The sequence below is a fragment of the Acinonyx jubatus genome, chromosome A3 (assembly GCF_027475565.1).
Source record: "Acinonyx jubatus isolate Ajub_Pintada_27869175 chromosome A3, VMU_Ajub_asm_v1.0, whole genome shotgun sequence".
NCBI lineage: Eukaryota > Metazoa > Chordata > Mammalia > Carnivora > Felidae > Acinonyx > Acinonyx jubatus.
In genome coordinates this window covers 94,192,449-94,214,650 of record NC_069388.1, presented here as the reverse complement: position 1 = coordinate 94,214,650, position 22,202 = coordinate 94,192,449, and the positions used below count along the sequence as shown (strand labels likewise).

Here is a 22,202-nt window from a genome sequence, read left to right as displayed (position 1 = left end):
TAATCTGTGATACAAAATGATTTCTCTTCCAAAGGATGACAATTTTCAGTCATTCTTTATTGAGCACTTAATGTATGTCAGGTATTCTGTTCATTTTTTTACAAATATTAAGCAATTAAACCTCAAAAGAATTCTATCAAGTCTATTATTCACATTTTACAGATAAAAGGACTGAGGCTCATAGCAATTAAGCAACATGTAATGGAGCATTGTCCTCATTCCACTCTTTACAATTCAAAACCAAATCTGTCTGAACCAAAGCCAGTGCATCTTTAATATTCTGGCTTTTACCCTCGTATTTCCCCTATCAATGTCCATCTATATATCTTGTGAATCATTTCACTGTTGGATGAGAGTACCAGGGCATAAAGCATGAAAGAGAAATTGGGTTATAAGTACAAAGATTTTCTTAACATAAGGTTTAGTCCTCTTTGAGTCCTGTTTATTTATTTATTCTTTATTTTATTTTTTTTAATATGAAATTTATTGTCAAATTGGTTTCCATACAACACTCAGTGCTCATCCCTACAGGTGCCCTCCTCAGTGCCCAGCACCCACTTTCCCCTCCCTCCCACCCCCCATCAACCCTCAGTTTATTTTCAGTTTCTAAGTGTCTCTTATGGTTTGGCTCCCTCCCTCTCTAACTTTTTTTTTTTCTTCCCTTCCTCTGTCTACTCTTCTTTCACAATTCCTAAACCAGTGTGAGCTTTCTGGGGTTTCCTAATCTCTTTCCTAAATCACTCAGACTCATGCTTCATATACAAACTCCTGTTTCCTATACATTATTTTTCCTAAAGTAAAGCATAATAGAGAATTAAAATACTCTAACTAGAATATAGTAAGAACTCAATCTATATAATGAGATTGTTTTCGCCCTATGAAAACTGAGTCTTTAAAGGGAGGATAATCTCACCCTCTTTTATAATCCCCAAGGATATAATCTCTTGAAACTTGCCTTGATTACCTGCATCTACCCTCAAGGAGATACAGTTAATAGGATTGGTCAGAATCCTCTTAGAAACACTTTTGTTGGTAGATAGTGTCACTGAGTGTTCAGGAATGTTCAAATGGCAGCCAGAGCAATAATCTTTCTGTTGCTTCCTGCTCCATGCCTTAAACTGGCATATTTCTAATATGTCTGTATAATTTCTTTTTCTATCATGTGGCAGACAGATCTAGGGCTACCTCCCTGGCCATAAGCAGGTATTAGTGAGAGGGAAGGGGAGTTACTTCTCTATTCTGATGAATTTGGACCAATTTCAAAGATGTGGTCTTGTTCACCAGAGACCCTAGGCCAGAACATGGAACAGAGTATGGAGCCCATAACAAAGTAGCGCTCTAATTTTCCATTTGTCCTTCCCTCTTGAGTTAGTAAGTTTGGCAACCTCAAACAGAACTGTGGTGTCTGTGCCAATACAAGATCTGAGTATTCATGTGTTCCTTAGCTGTTGAACTATCTATTCATGATTCCAAACCAATAAAATCCACTATACTCTTAAATTGTTTGGAGTGATGTGGCTGCTAAGTCTCAAGTGATGGAGAGAAAATGGAGTTAATAGGAATCAGAAGCACTAGTGGTTATTTCCATTGTGTAAAATATGAATTGCGGGGCGCCTGGGTGGCTCATTTGGTTAAGCGTCCGACTTTGGCTCAGGTCATATCATGATCCGTGAGTTCAAGCCCCACATTGGGCTCTGTGCTGACAGCTCAGAGCCTGGAGCCTGCTTCGGATTCTATGTCTCCCTCTCTCTCTGACCCTCCCCATTCATGCTCTGTCTCTCTCTGTCTCAAAAATAAATAAATATTTTAAAAAATTAAAAAAAATAATATGAATTCCTAAAAACAACCACAAGTAAGAAGGCAGATTTCTGAGCTATGAATCTCTGGGATTCCAAGACTCTGGTCAGAAATACCCTCAAATCAATATGGTGTAAATAGCCCCGGTGCATGAAACCCAAGTCCTGGATGTCCACTCACCCGTGCACTCTGTCCTGCAATGAGCTGGTCATCCTCAGTCTGAACACTTGTCCGGCTGCGCACATCATAATCCTCCTGCTCAAAGTCAGAATCATCTTCTAGTTCTTCTGGGGTCTAAAAGTACAAAGGAAAGGAGAAGAATCAGCATATTCTAAACTGATAACCCTCAATGCCACCCATATACTTTGTGGCAGATAAGGCTAAGTGGCTCCCAGGAAAGAGAGCTTGTAGGCAGTTACATGTAGGGGGTTATGGAGGGGGGTGCTGGCTGCAATGGAGTCAGAAAAATCTAGCTGCCCCAGTTTACCTTTTAAAAAATATATACTTTATTTCTTCCTCCTGTAGGTATTAAAATGCTATTTAACTCTTGACATGACATGCTTTCTAGTTTTAAGACAAACTATATTTGTGTTTTTTCCATCCATATAAATCTATTTAAGATAGAAAATAACCACCACCAACAAAAGTTATACCTATACGTGGTCTATAATACCCTTTTTGCTCTATTCCCAGTCTTTTTTAGTGTTGATAGTGAAAATAATCTCCAAGCCAATGGTTATTCCAGATGAAGTATCTGATGTGGTCACTAAATTGTATACTGTACAGGTTGTGACTATGGATTCCAGACTCAAGACTGCCTGAATATGAACCCCTGTGTGACTACTGGCAAAATCCTCTTAGTTCTGGTTTCCTCCCTTGTGATATTGATAAAAGTTGTTCTGTGATTTTTGTGAAGATTAAGTAATATTCTTTGTGTAGAGTGTCTAGCATATAATGGGCATTTAAAAAGTGTTTTCCATCATAATTTCTTAGGATTTTGAAATCAACTCATTCAAACACTTTTAAAAAGTAAAGCCAACAATTACTACACAACTACAAAGGATTAAATAACTCTTTCATACATAGTATCAATTTAGCTAAAACCAAGCACAGTGAAATAAGGATCATTCTCTATTTAGAGATAAGAACACCAAGGTTCTGAGAAACAACATGTCCAATGTCCCTAACCCAGTTAACAACAGAATTAGAATTTAGACACAAGTGCCCAATTGTGTCTAACTTTTTCACCTTATAAATCAGGTAAGAATTGCAGCTATAGAATGTCTTTAAAGTGAGTAGTTACATGAAGATCCCGTCCAGTGTCAGAAAAAAGTGTATGAATTAATCTACAAATCCAGAAATAAAAATACTCCCCATCTTTAATAACCATAATAGATAACATGTGTTAAGTGGTTTTCATGTGCCAATGCCTATCTTCTCTAAGCACTTTACATATACTAATTCATACCATTTTCTTAACAGTCCTATCATGCAGACACCATTTTCTCCACTTTACAGATAAGGAAACTGAGGCATGAGAGATTATACCTGCTCAAAACTTTCTAAATCTTGCAGTATGTACTGTAGACTATCATCTCTGTTAATTCTAAGAAGATGAACTCGGGGGTGGTGGGGATGATTCACAAAGGGGACACAGTGCATTAGTGTGACATTCTTAGATCAATGGTCATTAGACTGAGATCTGACAGTCACCCACAAACTGCCTCCTGGCACACAGTAACACCATCTCCCAGGGCTCTGTATTTCAAAAGGAAGAAATAGACCACAGCAGTACTGATGATACAGGTACCCCATTCCTCATCCAAAAGGGCACATTTTTATTCTGCTGGTTTCTTTGGCTACCTCACTGTAATTAATCAGGTGTGGTTATTGATGAAGGCTTGAGATTGGTCAGACAGGCATAAAATGGGGTCTTCATGCCAATATCACCTTATGTGTAGTAATTTTTGAAGCTTTGGCGTATCCTTCTTGTTTTCCTTCTCTCTCTCCATCAACCCTATTAATATTCACCCAGTCATCTACAGATGTTCAATTTTCTTTCACAGAATTATTAAAAGAAAGAGGTTTTGTTCCCATACTTTATTAACTAAAGGAGGGGTGGGGTGGGCAGAACGTGGTTCAAATAACTGGTTGTGTTTTCATTGCGGACAGAGACAATAATCTCTGATCATTTTTCACTCGTCTGAAATGTACTAGAGAACAATTACAGCAAGTTGGTAAATTCTGCTGACGGATGAGATGACAAGATTTCAAGTGCTTTTCATCATTAGTTTTTCAAAAGGAGAGAGAAAAGTAAAATGAAAAACCTCACTCAACAGAAAAAAAGGGAAAATATGACAGTGCCTATAGCACTGTGTCCAAACATTTCAATGATCTGTGTGTTTAGTAGATGAGTCAATGACAAACACAACCTGGCATCATACGGTTAATAATGATGAGCTTTCATTCAAGTGACTATGGCTCGGGAACCAAAACAAAGTTTAAAAAAACAAAAAACAAAAAACAAAAAAAACCCAGAAACAAAAAGCCCAAAACACAAAAAACCTGGAAGTGGACCTAGGGAACTGGAATGTTTTTGGCCTAACTTTGCCACTCACAAACTGTGTGTCTTTGGCAAGTCATGTACAGTTTTTCTGCTTCTCTATCTTCTCACTCATAAAATGGAGATCATAATTCCTATTTGTCCCATCTACCTCTCAGGATTGTAGGATAAAACATATATGAAAATGCTTTGTAAATGATAAAAGTGAACTAAAGTAATATGTGATAATGATGATTATTATGCTTAACAAAATATATACCCAATACCAACTGCAATGATAATAATGGGAATAATTTTTTACCAACCACTATGGGCCGAGCATTCAGCTAAAGGATTTACTCCATGTAAAAACCTAATGAAATACATTGAATCCCCATCTTACAGATGTATAAACAGACTCAGAGTCAAGTCAGTTTTCCAGGGTGTTACACCTAGCAAGTTGAGGGGGCTCAGGGCCTATGCCTGTAACCATCACAAGTAACACCAGGCAAATGGGTGAGCTTAAAATATTTTCTTGTGCCTTAATCATGCAGCAAACCCATCCAAGTCACCCATATAAATGTTTCTGTGCAGGGTGCCTGGGTGGCTCAGTCTGTTGAGCATCTGACTCTTGATTTCCTCTCAGGTCGTGATCCCAGTGTCATGGGATCAAGCCCCATGTCAGGCTCTTGGCTGAGCGTAGAGCCTGCTTAATATTCTCTCTCCCTGCTTCTCTTCTGCTCTCTCTCTCTCTCTCTAAAAAGTTGTGTGCATGTTCATTTTGTTAACTGCATGAAAGCACTGTTTTTTTTTTCTTTTAAAAAGTAGCAGTGTTATGTGTCAGTTGCTCAAAGATCCCCATACATTAAAAGAGACATGGAAAAATAGTGAAGGTCTGCAAATGGGCCCAGAGATAATAGGACTTATATCATTAGGTAGTCTTATAGAGTAAAAAGAATCACCAAAATGTGTAATTCACTAGATTGGAGGCTGGACTCTGAGGGTCAAGTCTCAATTCTGTCTTTCTGTGCTCCCAGGGAAGACTTTTTTATAATAATCAAGAACCACTTTGGGTCTACTCTTGGTTCCCTAGGTCTATTATCTGATTGTTAGACTGCAAAAGTGGGTTTAATTTGAAAAATGACACAATTAAAGTATTTGGTCTCTAAAATCTGCCCCCTCTAAGAGTCTATGAGATTTTCTTGTGCCTATTACACAGGCTCAAGAAAATCATGTGCTTGTCCAGGCGGGTTACAACACATGCCAGTTGCAGAAAAGGACCAATCCGCTTGCCTCTGGCTCCTAATCAAATGCTCAGTATCCTCTAAAACAGTTTCTGGAGAGAAGCAAAATGAGAAAAGACAGAGGGATTTAGAGTTGTTTCACCAACCGCATGAAAAATATATTGAGGCCCATTTAAAATAAAGGCTCAAATGCGTATGAGAGTTTCATTAGAAACAGAAAGATGAGGAGGACATGGAGAGGCAACAAGAGAGTTCGGGTGATGTATGAAGAAGGATTTCCCAAGCAGAATGACTATACCAATGGAATGGAGAAAACAGAATTACATTTCCCTGAAGTCAATGTAGAGCCAAGTCACCTCAGTCAGGACTGACTGGCCATTGGCATCTCTATCCTGCGTCATTCTGAAAGACTCTTGATTGATCTCCTTGCTTCTATTTTTTCCACATACAGTCTACTCTTAGGGTGAAGATCCCTGGAAGATCTAAGTCAGCTTAGAACACTTCAATGGCTCCCATCTCATTCAGCATGGTCCTTAGTCTGCACCTGCCATTCCTTCCACCTGGAACACGTTTCCTCTAATATTGTTATAGCTTGTTTCCTCCTCCTCCACATCTATTCTCAAATGCCACTCAATCAGTGACCATCCTTCATAAAACAAATACCCGTCCTGTGTTCTATCCCCTTATACTGCTTGTGTTCCCCATGGCACAATAACTGACATGTTCTATCTCCTTGCTTATTTTCTGTCTTCCACCAGAGGAATATACATCTCTTGATGCGTTTTGTTCACCTCTGCATTCAGGGTCCCTCTAACAGTGTGGGGCATCTAGTAAGCTTTAAATAAATACTTAATGAACAGATAACCAAGACAAAATTACCGAATTTTTCTTAAAATCATAAGACATTATTTCTAATTACTTGGGTTAGGAAAACAAAACGAGGAACCTTATGGAACCATGTTAATTAACTGGATAATAGCGATCTGCAAGAGGAATATCAATTTTGCCACCAAAGTTGTTTCTGAAGTCTCCTCAACTCTTTATTTTCTAGCTCTGATGAGTAACTCTAATCCCTGCCATTTTAATAATATTGTTAACTTACTTGACAAATTCTATTTCGTTAATGGATTGTAATAAGAAACTTCACCCCAGCAGAATGAGAAAAAATATTTCTTGGGAAACTACTGCCAGTTGTATGCTAGTACTTTATAGCTATGGCCATATTTGTCCTCGTTTGCAGATAAGCAAACTGAAGCAGAGATGAAAATCAGTGTGCCAGTGATGCCCAAATACTTAAGCCATAGGTCCTCAAACTTTATTGCTTGAAGCACTGTGTCTCAGTCATCTTTTTCAAGGTGCCTCTGGGCTAAAAACAAAACAAAACAAAACAAACAAAACAGCGACAAGCCTAACAGTTCTGTTGATGAAGCAGTTAAATCACAAAAATGGATTAAGTTGATTAGACTTAACAACATGACTTCTCAAATCCTGGAATACAACTGAACATCCACTGAGTTTCCTTTTTCTCACAGCAACCACCAAAAGCCCAGCTTCACAAATACAGGATGTTATTAAAACAAATACACCAACCTAGAGTTTAAACCGTGAACTACTTTTGGCTAATATTTCCCACAATATCGGAGAGACATCTGCATGTTTCCCTTGAAATTTTAAAACATCTTACAATGCCCCAAGGGCCCTTTCAGGCACAGCTTGGGATAGATCAAGTTAAACTTTAGACTTTTATTTTTTTATTTATTGATTTTTAATGTTTATTTATTTTTGAGAGAGACACAGAGAGCGAGCAGGGGAGGGGCACAGAGAGAGACACACACACACACAATCAGAAACAGGCTCCAGGCTCTGAGCTGTCAGCACAGTCTGACACAGGACTTGAACCCACGAACCGCAAGATCATGACCTGAGCCAAAGTGAGATGCTTAACCATCTGAGCCACCCAGGCGCCCCTAAACTTTAGACTTTTACCTGAACCCAGGCACTACTGTTTCTGTGACCTGCTTTCAAAAGTATCATGTGCAGCCAAATTAATGGGTTCCAATTACATTATAAAAGAATATAGATATCATAAAAGATTTTTTCAGGGTTATTGTTATGAGAAGAAATTACTGTTTTTTTTATAGCGATATCCTAACACCAAGATATTACCTCCTTCTACCCTACCCAGTTATCTTAATTTCCCATATTAAATGTCTAACTCTTAAATGTTAACTTGGTTCTCATTACCTGTAGATTCCTTATTTGTGAATTTGCCTACTCACCAAAGCTTCTTTGTAATCCCCAAATCAGTGTTTGGGTAGTTTTTCACAGACAAGTACAACGTGGCAAAAAAATTTGAGACACCTAATCTGTGTGCTCCCAGCTGAGGTCACATAGCACAAGGCTCTGCCCTTTTGTTTCAGCTATGACGCTATAAATAAGCATTCATTTTTTTCCTCTGCTTAAAATGTCTTGCAAGTACAGTGCTAACATGTTATTTAGTGTTCCTAAGTGTAAGAAGGTTGTGATACACCTTACAGAGAAAATGCTTGTGTTAGATGAGCTTCCTTCAGGAATGAATTATAGTGAGGCTGGCTGTGAGTTCAATGTTAATGAGTCAGCACCATGTATTAAATAAAGTGTCTTTAAGCAAAAACATAAAATATAAAAATATAAAACACAGTTATATATTGATCAGTGGATAAGAATGTAAACAGAGGCTCACAGGAACCTAACAATGTTCCCTTTGGAACAATGTTTCAGTATTCTGTAACTCAAAGTTCACAGCAAGGTTACAGGATATAACTACTACAAATAACGACCATCAGGTGTATTCCTTTTTTAAATTACCAGCTGGGGTAATTAGAAAATTCCTTCTTGGCTGATAGATTACCAAGGACAAGTCTCACCAAGAAGTAAACAAAACCTAGTCTCACAGCAGACTATACCTGTTCCAAGAGAGAAGTGGGGACCTGAAAGGTGAGGTTGGGGTACAGAAAGGACAAGTTTTGTCTACTTCAGAGGGTTGTCTGGAGCTGCCCTGGAGTGCCTGGACCACATCACATTAAATATGTATTGATTAGTGAGAGGCAAGGTGATGGAGCACTTAACCCTTCAGGATCCATGATGCATTTATTTTCAGGGGTGAGGTGGGGGGAGGAATTATACTTTTTACAAAGTATAATCAACACTTTGGGAGGGAAGGGGGCATGGCCAGATTTGCTGGGAAAGAAACAGCTCTACTCATCTCACTGTCTTTCTTTCAAACTCAGTGCAGTGGATTTTTCAGTAGACCTAATCATTGTACTAGGAAAGTAAACCAAGAAATTAAGTACAAGATGGAGCCATGTGGGTGCTGAACGGAGAAGGATTTTAAAAATAACAATTTGTACATACTGTACATTTCTCTCTTAAGTTTTAAGTGGTGTGAAATCCATCTGATCAAATCACTTGAAATGTCGAGATGCAGGAATGACACTACATGAAACAAAGATATGGCATTTTATCTAAAATTATGTTTTTTTACAGCTCACGAATGAATAAATGAATGATGGCTATAAACTTCCTCAGCCTCCCAGATGAATGGTTGTCACAAAAATGTGAAGGCTAACAAAGCAGAAAAATGGCAAAAGAGGGAATATATCTGGAGCATTATAGTGGGATTTAGTGTCAAATGCTTTGAAAACATAACTCTCATGGTCTATTACCTTATTTCACAAGTTAGTATGTAATGGAAAAAAATGATCTAATTTCTTATAGGTTTAAAAGCCTGCCTTTTTCTCTTTGGCTTCTCCTCCTCCAATTCTCATCCCTTTTCTCTCTGTCACCTTCCTATCTCCCCAGGTATCTGTTTCCACCACCACCACACATACAGTGCACATAAAGCGCCAGAAAATGCACCACAGTGCAGGGAAAATAAAAATACAAGCTTTGCTTTCCAAAATTTCAGTCTAAAGAAGGTAATCGACATAAAAGGGAATAATGTAATAAACACTATAGCAAGCAGAAAGTTACAGAAGTTAAAAGAGAATGACAGAATTTTTGATGGCAAAAAACTTGAAGAAAGAAGGTCTCAGCCAAATCTTGAAAGGTGATGAAGTTGACAGATCTAAAACGGGCAAGTTAGAAGATCAGGAAATACAACCAATAGTCTCCAAATTCCAAATTTGAACTCCACATTGTTAAGTGTAATTAGTGTCGTCTGATACAACTTATGCAATGATCTGAACACTTTGAATTGATCATAAAATTATTATGAAAGGCAGACCTAGTTAACATGAAAACAGTCAAGCTGAATTTAAAGGGAAGAAAATTCTAAGATGCTTCACTCCCAAGTGAAGGAGTTTGGTGATTGTTTCAGGAGAAGCACAGATACCAAGAGGGAAAAGAGACTCTTCTTGGTGATACTCTACTCCACCTGCTCAGATCACCATGGAAGCATCAAGATGCACTCTGGATACCACAGTTGAAGAGGACCACTCATGAATTTAATGACTTCAAACATACCAGGATTTGGGGGAGAATTAATGACATATACAAAATACTCAAAAGACCAGGTATATACTTTCCAGAGAGAACAATATACCACAGACATTATTTGGTTATTACTGTCTCGCAATGTTTGAGGAGATATTAGTTTAGATGTTCAGTGATCACCCTGAGAGAGTTTTTTTCAAAATGCACTCAGTAGATATCTCATGGTTTTATTGAGCAGCTTTCGAGACAACGTTAGAGGACGAAGGTGAAAATACAATCCAGGCTGTTGCATCCAATATGGTAGACATGAGCTACAATGAGCTAGTGACAACTTTAAATGTAGCTCATACCATGTGTCAAAAATTATTATGTTTTGGATACACTTGGTTAAGTTAAATATATTATTAAAATTAATTTTACTTGCTTCTTTTTTTTTCGGTGTGTCCACTAGAAAATTTAAACTTACAATTGTGGCTGACATTATATTGCTATCGGACAACATGTGCTTATGATTGGCACTGCAGAAGCCCCATCTCTGCTTCAGTCATAATAGTCACAAATGTATTTGTGTCATCAATTTTGCTTTTGAATGTTTCAGTTTAAGAATGAGTTCTATGGGTAAGAAAATTGTTTGCAAACTATGCCAAATTGTTGGTAAGATGAGGAGAAAAAAATATCTTACAATGAAATATTATGGAGCAATGAAATGGAACAAGGTAGGCTGTAGGTCTTAATACAGATAAATGAAGGCACATTGTGGGTGAACAAAGCCAGTTGGAAATAATAGTTATGTTGAGTTTTTAAATCTACTATATTTTGTATTTTTCTAGCATATACCTCTAAATAATTACTTGGACAATGGTTTGGAAGGCTCATACCTGACAAACTGATAACGGGAAGGTAGTAGGGTGAGCCATGGGTGGGGGGTGGTTTGCTGCAAGATTATGCAGCCTTATTTATCAGGTCTTAATTATTAGTTACAAGGATAATGTAACTGTTTCATATTATTATTATTGATACTATTAAACTGGATAATCTTCATTTCTTTCCATCACATGGCTTTCTGATCCTAATGGGAAAATAACATTAGTCAGAGGACCACACAGATAACAGCAAGGGTACCTGAAAGTTAGTATCAAATTTAAACCAAAATGCATGCCAGAAACAGGAAAGACATCACTTTTCAGGTTATTCAGCGTGAATCTAGGCTTGTTGGATCACTTGTCCCTTTTGTCTGAGTAGTCCCCCTTGTGTGACTAAATGAGGAGCCAAACAGCTTAACAAGTTAAATTAAGCAATGGAATGACCAAAAGTAAATTCTTTGGGATCCCTACAAGAAGCTCTGATCAGCTCCAAGCGATAGAGGCCTTACATACCCTGATCATCAGCACAGCCTTCCTGATGTCTCGAACACCATCATATACCAGGCGAGAGGCATCAATGAACTCATTCTCTTCAAATGGCTGAGGGACGTTGGCACTCAGGGCTTCAATGGCAACCTCTACTTGCTCAGCAAAGCGTGGCATCACTGCGTTAAACAAAGTGAGAAACAGTGGATTATGCGATCTTTCTTTCATGCTTCCTTTTCCAGCCCTTGTGCAAGGCGGCACACTCCAGTTATTCCAACGGTTCAATGGAGCTGTCTGCCTACCTGGTCAGTGGGATGGATCCAGTTTAGTGGTCTTTGTATCACTTACCTTCAGCAGAGAAAGTAAATCATTACTCCATGAATGGTGATGGTATACAACAGCAAGTTTTTGAAACTTGCTCAGGGTAGGGTGGTATAGTGTGCATACATATGCATTTCATGTTCTCCTAACCTGAGTTGAATTTGACTTCTGATGGTTACTAGCTCTGAAACCTTGGCCAAGTTTTCTTAACTCCTTCTAAACCTGTTTCTTTGTCTATAAAATAGGAGGTCCTATCTTAAGTTTCAATGAGATAACACATACACATTTACTGGATGGTGTTTGGCCCTCAGAAAGCCTCTATAAGTATATAACTAGTATCATACGCTAAAGTCATAGGTGATGAGTGAGTAACAGACCTTAACCTATATGACTTCATAGTAATGTGTGAATGAAGTGATCCAATCTTTTCCACTTTTGTTGATACAGGACTTGAGATTAGAGGTGGGGGACGGTAGTGGGTGGAGGCTTATGGAAAGACCATACAAGAGGGGAGAAGGGATCCCAGGATACTCCTGCACAAAGCCTAGGGTTAGAGCCCAGTGGGCTCAAAGATGAATTTTATTTTGTTCCATATTCCCAGGACCATGCTGATGTGAAAGAAAAGCATATATGAATTTCTAAAATGTTAGCACCTCTTTCTTTACACAAAGACACCTACATACACACTGGAGGTTTGCAGAAAGTAAATTTAGTGGAATGTCTGGAACACTTCCACTGGCTACTTAAAACAAAAATGCTGCTGATTCACTGATTCTCAAAAATTATAATTCAATTTTTTCAGCTTTTATTTTGTAACAATCAATTCACATGGCAAATTAAAGCCAAAAGCACAATTCATTTTATTTACAAGGACAATAAAATAGAAACATCATTCATCTATTTTCCATTTCTGAACATTCATGCCTGATTCGTCTTTATACTTGTTTTCACCCTCTGTGGATACTTTAACATCCATTTTAATCCCTAGTGTGAGAAACTCTGCTAAATTACTTTCTAGGGTCAAAGTATTCAAGATAAAACATTCCTCGAAAAACGTATTTCTACTAGGAAAAGCCAAATGTTAAAAAGTATATTTTAAAAAAAAGAGGAGGATTACAGGAAAACAGAGTAACCATTTTTTCAATAGACATGATCAAAACCAAAGTATGCATGGGGTGAATTTCCTTCTGTGAGTGAATTACTGTGATTGGTTCTCTATACCATTTGCATTTTTCATTTGTGCCTTTGCACTGCTTTTGCATAAAAGGAATTGGTGGACATTGAGTTGTATTGCTGCAAAAATCAAATAAAAATGTATGTCTAAAAACTACCACATTAAACTAAGGCCATTTCAGCTATCCATTTGTGTCGGGAACAAACTGTTTTACATGACTAAATAATCTCAATCATTGCAATTCACCTCCCTAAGCGTGAGAATATTGCTATATGTATTTGGCATTTTCACATGAGTATCTTTCTTAAACGAAATTACAAATCCCCTTCCTTTCCTCAACTGAAAATTCTCAATATCAATTTCATTCTATTTGATGTCTAAGCTGCCATCATGAACATTCACAATTTTACAGATTTGAATGGTACCATCAGTAGCAGTTAGCTGCCTGAAGTTTTGTCCTTATTGTTGACAATTACTATGCCTACATGTACGTAAAATACTCCTACATGGGCACCTGTGTGGCCCAGCTGGCTGAGTGTCTGACTCCAGATTTCAGCTCAGGTCGTGATCTCATGGTTGTGGGATCGAGTTTCGTGTTAGTCTCCTCACTGAGCATGGAGCCTGCATAAGATTCTCACTCCCTCTGCCTTAGCCTCCATTGGCACTTCCTCTCTAATATAAAAGAAAAAATACTACTACAAATGAATAAGGCAAAAAAAAATAGAAAAATAGACAAAGGATTAGAACAGGTAATTCACAAAAATACTCAATCCCATATTATTGATAAACACATGATGTTTTATGTCATTAATAACTGTAAAACTTACAGCATAGGCAGTGAGATAGCATTGCATACCTGTTGGAATGCACAAACAAACTAAAGCTTATTAACACCCCTCTCACCAAGCATGTGGAAAAAAAGGGAATCCTTCTACTGTAGATGGGAGTCAAAAATGGGCACACATCATTCTGACAAACACTTTGACAAAATCTAATAAAATGAAGCTTTCCAGTCCCGACTGGTGAGCTGAGACATTTTCTAGGGCATGGCCAAATGCTGACTTTTAAAGAGGTACTTATTAGGAATGTTGAGAATATCGGAGTCACAGGAACACCTTTTCTCTACAGTTATAGCTTCTTCTTAACAGGTTGAGTACTCCAAGAGTTAAAAAGAGTTATATGAAACCTAGGAATAAAAGTAACAGCTTTAAGAGATCCCTTCTAATCAGCAGTATCCCAGGGCTGTCAAGGCCACTAAGTTGGAGGCTGGGGAGACATAGTGAGCTGTTAACTCTATGTTCATGGGCAGTTCATCAGGATGGAATAAAATGGACTTAGGGATATAAGTCGGGAGACAGCCAGTATAGTCAAGAGAATAAGTCCCTAAGTTCAAAATATTGACTGGGAAGAGCAAACTGAAAAGAGATGTCATTTGTGAGAAATTTAAAAATACACATGAGGGTACCGTGCATAATTTAAACATACATATTTTTATAACACATGTTCTGAGAGAATATATACCACCTTAAGTATAGTGGTTGTCCTTGAGGGGACAGAGGGCCATGGGATTAGGTAGGAGTCGTAAAGAGGCTTCAAGTGTATCTTAATTCTTAAGGAAATGATAATATGAATCAGATATTGCAAAATGTTAATATTTGTTATACCTCAGGGTAGGAGCAAGGTCTCAGTTACATTAGTCTCTGTCCCTTTTTTTATCTTTGAATCTTTTCATGATTCATATATTTTAAAAAAATCAACATATTATCCTTAAGGCTGTGCTTTTTTACAGAGTAAGGCTCTGAAAAAATTAAAGTTCTAGCTCATCTATCAGAATGTAATAGAAAACAATATGATCAACAATATTTTTAATGTTTATTCATTTTTGAGAGTGAGAGTGGGGGAGGGGGAGGGGGAGGGGGAGAAAGAGAGAGAGAGAGAGAGAGAGAGAGAAAGAAAGAGAGAGAGAGAGAATCTTAAACAGGTTCCAGGCTCACAGAGCCCAATGTGGGGCTCGAGCTCTGAGTGGTGACATCATGAGCTGAGCTGAAGTCGGATGCTTAACCAACTGAGCCACCCAGGCGCCCCATTGATCAACAGTATTGTGTGAGGAAGTCCCTCAGAAATTGTGACTGTGATCACACGCCTAATATTCAACCTTAATAACTGCCTGCTGGAGAACCGAGTTAGGTAGTACTCACCCACTGGACCCCGGCTCTTGGGCACACATTTCTAGTTTCATGAAGACCTTTGACGGAGTATAAAAGGGGAGATCAGCTTGTCGTGTGGCTTTGTTCTGCTTGTACAAGGTCACCCTGAGGAAGAGCTGGGGAGGAGCACAATGCAGGAGGTGACCTGCTAACTTTCTCTACCAGCTTCTAGGTCTGATTCTGTGCCCAAGGGAGAAAAGGGAAAGCTAACATCTAAAGGGACTACTTCCATAAGGGATGCTCTGGGGCCCAAAACCTGCCCAGGACTTCTCTGAAACCCCAGGTTTGGAGAAAGGCATTCTGTTTGCTCCAGCTGGAGTACAGAATCTCTCTAGGAAGATTTAGGAAGTGGCATGTTGGTATGAACAACAGTGTTATGGACATGGCATTGTCAGAAGGGGAAGAAAAACAAAGCCCTTTGATAAAAACATTGGAACAGAACAGTACGGAACATCAACCTTCTAAGGAGGAAAAATGGTGGAGGAGGAGGTGCAGAATCTTCACTTTACCAGTGGGGGCTCAGATCTCAATTTATCCTTAATATTCCAACAATCTTATTATATTCAACCTGGTAAAACCCAGAACTTGAACTAATTCAATTTGATTTGATTTACTGTAACTGATAAGGCATCCATTTCTCTTACCTCAAATCAGTGTTTTTCCGGATCTGAACCTTAAGAAACTTTCTCCATGCTCAGCTCTTAAGTAGATTCAATACTTATTTATCGAGGGCTTAGTCAACTGCTCTTTAACCAATACACATTTTCTCTCCATGCTGTTGCTCTTTCCTGTTTAGTTTTTATCCAGTTTTGTTTTTTATCTTTTTCTAATTTTTTGAATGTTTATTTGAGAGAGAGAGAGACAGAGAGAGCACAAGGGAGAGCAGGGGAGGGGCAGAGAGAGAGGGAGGCACAGAATCTGAAGCAGGGTCCAGGCTGTGAGCTGTCAGCACAGAGCCCAACGTGGGGCTTGAACTCACAAACCATGACATCATGACCTGAGCTGAAGTCAGATGCTTAACTGACTGAGCCACACAGGTACCCCCTGTTTTGTTTTTTAAAGTGATAAGACAGAAAAACACAAGTTTATAGAACAATGATTCTTGACAGAACCTAAGACTTTAAACTATGAATTTTTCTAACGCCTCTGGTAGTATCTGAAAAATTAAATATCCCCAAAGTAATACTGAACTAGAAAAAAGTCTCAAACTACTTCAAATATGATGCTGCTTCTGCTTCCCAGTAATTAGGACAAAACACAGTATTGCTTTTGTGATTAGCACATTATATATTAACAGAATTTCTGGCATAGGGTTACATAAATAGAAGTTTCTACTTTCTGAATTACATCCAAAAATGTATACACCACTTTACTGTTATTTATCAGAAATAGTGAATTGCTCTTGTAGCTTATATTCTGAAAGGGTGATCAAAGTTGGAAATAAACTTGTAAATTCTTGCTATACTTTTGTATTCAGAGTGCACACTAGGCCACAGAATGATGACATTCCAAGAGTAATGAAATCAGAGTTCAGCATGCATATAAAAACCAAGGTCGCCTCATTCTACTGTCTATTGAGATCCTAAACCAGAGGTGCAGAAGATCTGGACTGAATCCTCCAGAGAGACGTCAGGGGTGATGTTTCAGAGCACGGGGTGAATCAGTAAAATGAACAAGAAGTTGTCCTAAAGATGCAAATAGCACTGCTGACAACCATCAGAGCAAAATCCAAGGTTAACTAGAGGTAGTGGAAATGAACAGCCAACCAATTGCCCCTGAGGAACCATCTAAAAGGTCCATGTCTAACTACAAATGCTCCAATGATTTCCTTTAATACGGACAGGCTCTAAAATCTTTATAAGATACAAACACATAGGGGTGCCTGGGTGGCTCAGTCAGTAAGATACAAACACAAACTTCAGACACCTGCCTATACTTCTTATCTCTGTCTCTCCACCTATTCCTACATATATTTAAATGTTCCATTTTTACACTGAGTTATTTAATGTCTTCAAAGATGACATGGAGACATACCGTGTCACACCAAGATGTTCATGATGAATTTATTCTCATACTGAAATGTACCTCTTCGTCTTTGGCCCAGGTGAATTCCTCCTCAATCTTTGGTATCTCATTTAGACTTAAGTGCCATTGTGAAACTATCCTTTATTTACAAAGTTGTCAGTTCTCTATAACTTTATAGCATCCTGATTAGGTATGCACCATTATAGTGCTCAGTATAATGTATTAAAATTGTTTGACATTTCTGTATGTCAACTGTTTTACATTAGGAGGCATTTTTAGGAATGAGAACAGCTCTTCCTTCTTCTTTGTATCATAAGCCCTTATCGTGCTTCAGGCCTAGCTACTCAATCCAGCTGGGACATGGATGAGAAATGAAAGAATGGGATGTAGGAAAGAACTCACTTGTCTTTGAGTATTTCAGGGATAAAATGAGCAGTATCACATCTCACATACTAAATTTCTTTCTGCACATCACTTCAAATTAGTTCAATAATTTCATTAAACAGTTTCATGAGTCATTAAGCAAGTTATTAGTGGGTGTTCTAGGGTTGATCTCTAGGGACCTTTTAGAAACTTGAGCTCAATCCTTTCAGGACTACTTGAGTAGGAGCATCACCACTGAGCAAGATTCATTATTGTATCCTTGACTAGTTCACCAGGGCCAAACTGGTGTATCTTCAGGTATATGGGTCACCCAATTGTGTTGGTGTCATCAGCTGACACACTCTCATGAGTGTGTTCCCTGCACAAATTTTATTACCAAGGAATGAGAAAGAAAATGGACAAGGACCAAGGACTCTCTGCTCTTTAGAAAGAACCAGCTTAATAAGTGTTAATATAAGAAATGAGAATGAGAAGATTTGAGAAAATTTAGAAAGAGAATGAAGTATCAAAAGTAAGATGGAATTGTGGCCAACCCCAGCAGAGGAATACATTATAGTCCACCATTCTCTTGCCAATCACAAATAGTTAGTATGCATCCATATTAATAGTTGGAGTTAGAGTAAGAATTGGGTGTTATCACAGTAATGGAGCCAGAAGGTATTAATTTGAGGAGACCCCATGGGGGCAATTTCAGGATCCCCCTACAGCAGGAAAGTACAGTTTCATGTCATTTCTGTAAGTAATGCATTTTTCCCACAAGGGAAAGAATAAAATCCCCCTAAGGGATTTTATTTAAGTGGCCTCCAATTACATGTTAGGTCAGAGGAGAAGAGAATGTACAGGAGAGTAGATCTAAAACACTGAGGGCCCAAATTTGCCCAAGGTACAGACTGACTGGAACTTAAAAGGCTCTGGGTATATCTTGACAGTTGAACACATTTGTGAAGTACGATCACTTAGTGAGGAGACCATCGGAGCCAGAGCTCCAAGTCATAGTCAGTGTAGAAGGAGGGTCCAGGGCCAACTGAAGCTGTGACACATTTGTAGCTTTGGCACCATTCAAAAATAATGAAGGACAAATCAAGAATATATCCATCATTTTACATTGGTTTGGTAGTTTTAGTCAAGAATTTCATGATCATTAATTAAGTTGTTAGAAGACTTTCTAAGGTCTCCCTGTCCAAACAGGAATCTTTCAAAATTCTGAACTCTGAGTCCTTTTTTTTTTTTTTTTCCAGCTGCCTGGATTTCTACCTATTGGACAAGAAATATCTAATCAGACATAGAGGCTTCCCTTCAATACAAAAGAGTGGTTAGAATCTTGTTGAAGCACTTGGCTAGGATCTCCTGCATTATCCAGACCCTTCACTTCTGACCCTGACTTGGCATACTCACACTGATCCTGGTTATGACTTTCACCACTACCAGCAACATAACTTCTCAGAGATTCTGAGATTCATGTTTGAATCTCAGAACCTAAGTCAAATGAAATTTTCCCTAGTGAGATCATTACTTCTCTTCTTTTCTTTGACATGTACATTGTTATCTTTGAATTATATGCTAGTTTCATCTTGTTTCTGTGCACAATTTTTCAGATCTGTCCTCCACTCCAAATCCCTTCTCCAATTACCTTGAGATAATCTTGGCCTTCCTTTCCCCACTGTTTAGCTCCACTATTCTCCTGCTCACTCCTGGCTACATATTGCATAGCACTGTCTTGATTCAGTGGTTCTTGTGTGCTCAGGAAGCCATTGTATAAGCAAATAGGTACAATGTGCCTGAATTAAGTACTTCCCTATTAAGTCCACATTGTGGGATCTGTTATGAGTCTCTGAGATGGGCCCCAATGATCCCTCTTCTCTTGGTATTCATACCCTTGTGTGATCCTCTCAACTTGAACATGGGCTGAGACTAGTGACTTTCTCCCAAGTGATAAAATATTAGCAAGAAGGATTGGATGTCATTGCTAAGATTAGGTTACAAGAAGATGCCGGCTTCCCATTTTGCTTGCTTTTTCTTGCTCTCTCACTTGCTCACTCTGATGGAAGACAGTTGATCTGTGGGAAAGCATCTATAGCAAATAACAGAGAGAGGCCTTTGTTCAACAGCCAGTAAGGAATTTAAGCCTTAAGTCCAACAACAAATGAGGATCTGAAGCCCTCCAACAACCACATGAGTGAGTTTAGAGACAGCTCTTTCACCAATTGATCCTTAAGATGACTGCCATCCTGGCCAACACCTTGACTGCATTCTTGTGAGAGATCTCGAGGCAACGTCACATAGCTGAACTGTACCCAGCCTCCTGACCCACAGAAACTATGAGATAGAAAATGTTTATAATGTTAATCTATTAAGCCTTGGGGTGATTTGATACATAGCAATAGCTAGCTAATAGAGTATGCTGTAAGTAGAAATTTCAGTAAAAACAGTCAGCAGGACATAGTAAAATTTCTGTCCAATTGTAGCAACTATGCTTGGTCTAGTTTCTGGTGTATTTACTGGGTCTAAGAAGAAGCATAAACGAATCTTGATAATTGCTTTTTTACAAGTTAACCAGTTTGAACCTCCATTTACTCAAGTGTAAAACAGGGATGATAGCTGCCCTTCAGGTTTTTATACAAGGTTTAAAAATAATATATTCAGTAAATTTTGTATACAATTTTATATACAAACGTAGACAGTACTTAGCCACTGGGAATAAAGTGATAAATAAAACAAATAGAATCCTGCCTTCCAGGCAAAAAAAAAAAAAAAAAAAAGTGGAATATATGCAAGATGCTTACCATCATGTCTGGCACATAAGATTCACAGTAAATGGCTCCCATAGTTACTATCTTTACACCATAAGCCTCTCTATCTACTCATCCACACACCTTTTTTCTTTGTTTATAGGCAGACAAAATCATCCAGTCTCCTTTGGATAGAGGTACAACTACGTGACTCGTCACCTAGAAGTGGGCTTTGTGAGGGTGAAATAAATTGAAAATAACACTCAAAGTAGCACTAACATCTCCAATTGCGAAGTTTGTACAGTTTATCTTGAAAACTTAGTTTCCCTACTTTTATGCCCTTCTCTGTCCTTGGCATGACCATATCATCTTTCTGATGGTTTTGCATTTTTAATAGTGAATTTGAAATCTATGAAATCTGCCCTTAAGATGAGATTTGATAAGCTCCCAGAATTTTCCATTTTATCTTGATTGCCAAAAAAGCCAGTGTCAAACATTGTACCCATTATGACCTCATCAGATCTATGAGGAAAGGGAACCTTTAAAAGTTATGAGACTTAATCAAAATGCTCATAACTGGAAAAAAAGCAAAACAACCTTCCTTACCTCATTTTTTCCCCCAGAAACCTCCTATTTAATCTAATATTCTCATGAAAGTATTTCCCTTCTATCTCAAACTTATAACGTTATTTTATATGAGTTGATTAATCGAATCTGGATTTTGAGTAAAGCATCCTCCAATGCTTTTTAAATATGGTAGAAAGAGTAGTAGAAGTCATATTTAAATACTCTCTAAATTTAAATCTCATCCTGTCTAGACCAGTGATATTCTAGCTTTTCCCACGCTTTATCTTGATGACTCATAATCAAGTTAGCCAATAGCCAACGTTGAACATTGGAAGCTAGGAGCAAAGACAAAAGAAGCCTAGCTTAACCTGCTCCTTAGTTCCCGGTGACTATTTGTCGGCTGCTTCTATTCTCTGGACAACCATCAGCACCACCCCAGCTAGTCCTAATTCTTCCATCCTGTGTGTATTCTTAGACTTTCTTTCGTCAGAGTCAGTCATCTGTTCCCTCTGTGGGAGTTCCTAAAGGCTGCCATTTTCATAAATTCATGTTTGGAAAATTATAATGTACATTTCTAACATCAAAATCAAATTCAGATTCCAGAAGGCCATACATAACCCATGAGCTGAATTGTTTGATGAAAGATGAAAAAGGACTGCCTAGAAAAGGAGGAAAAAAAAAAGCCTCTGTAAATTTCATTCATGATAACTACCCTAGGAGAATCGGGGAACATCCATCTGCACTCGTCTAGACACAAGTTCCTTTCCCCAAGGAAAGAAAATACTTGCTTGGAAAGTTCTTGTATTTTAAAATAAGCATTTCAAAAATAATCACAAATGGTTTATCAATTTAAAGGAAAGGATGGCAGATTTAATTCTGAAATTTAAGGAATCAATAAAGAATTGAACATGATGCTTTATCAAGCTTATAGTGATTGCGGAAACCAAACTTGGTAAGTACAGTTAAATTGGTCATTAGTGAGATTTAAAGGATTAAGAAGTTATAAAATAACTGCTAAGATCCTGACCTTGATTGTTAAGCATGTAATTTTTAAAAAGGGTACAATCCCCCAAATAAGATAGAATATTGTGTCCATTATATTCCTCATTTATGTTAACAAAATTTTTGGAGCTTGAACTCTCATCAGCCTGGAGGAAATGAAGAGGTGGTCTCAGATCTCAAGGGGTTAAAATTTAATTAGTAAGCAGTACACATGCATTTATCTAGATACCCATACACAGGGCAGATAGATACATTCAGACAAACAAATGAGCAAACACAGAGTTTTGCAACATAGGGTGGTAAGTGGTAGGTACCTAATAAGTGACACAGATAATATGAGTAATGAGAGCACAGAGAAGTGGGATTGGCTGGTGTAGTTAGAAAGAGG

General features: G+C 38.1%; 1 protein-coding gene across 5 annotated transcripts in view; it reads right to left on the bottom strand.

The window, feature by feature from the left end:
• CTNNA2 (catenin alpha 2) overlaps positions 1-22,202 on the bottom strand; it is a 1,092,768-nt gene that overhangs the window by 77,798 nt on the left and 992,768 nt on the right. For all 5 annotated transcript variants that reach the window (XM_027072095.2, XM_027072097.2, XM_027072096.2 and 2 more), the window contains 2 exons: positions 11,433-11,584; positions 1,978-2,091 (listed from right to left, as the gene is read on the bottom strand). In XM_027072095.2, coding sequence (XP_026927896.1) covers positions 1,978-2,091; positions 11,433-11,584 — 266 coding nt within the window. The remainder of the gene's footprint in view (positions 1-1,977; positions 2,092-11,432; positions 11,585-22,202) is intronic.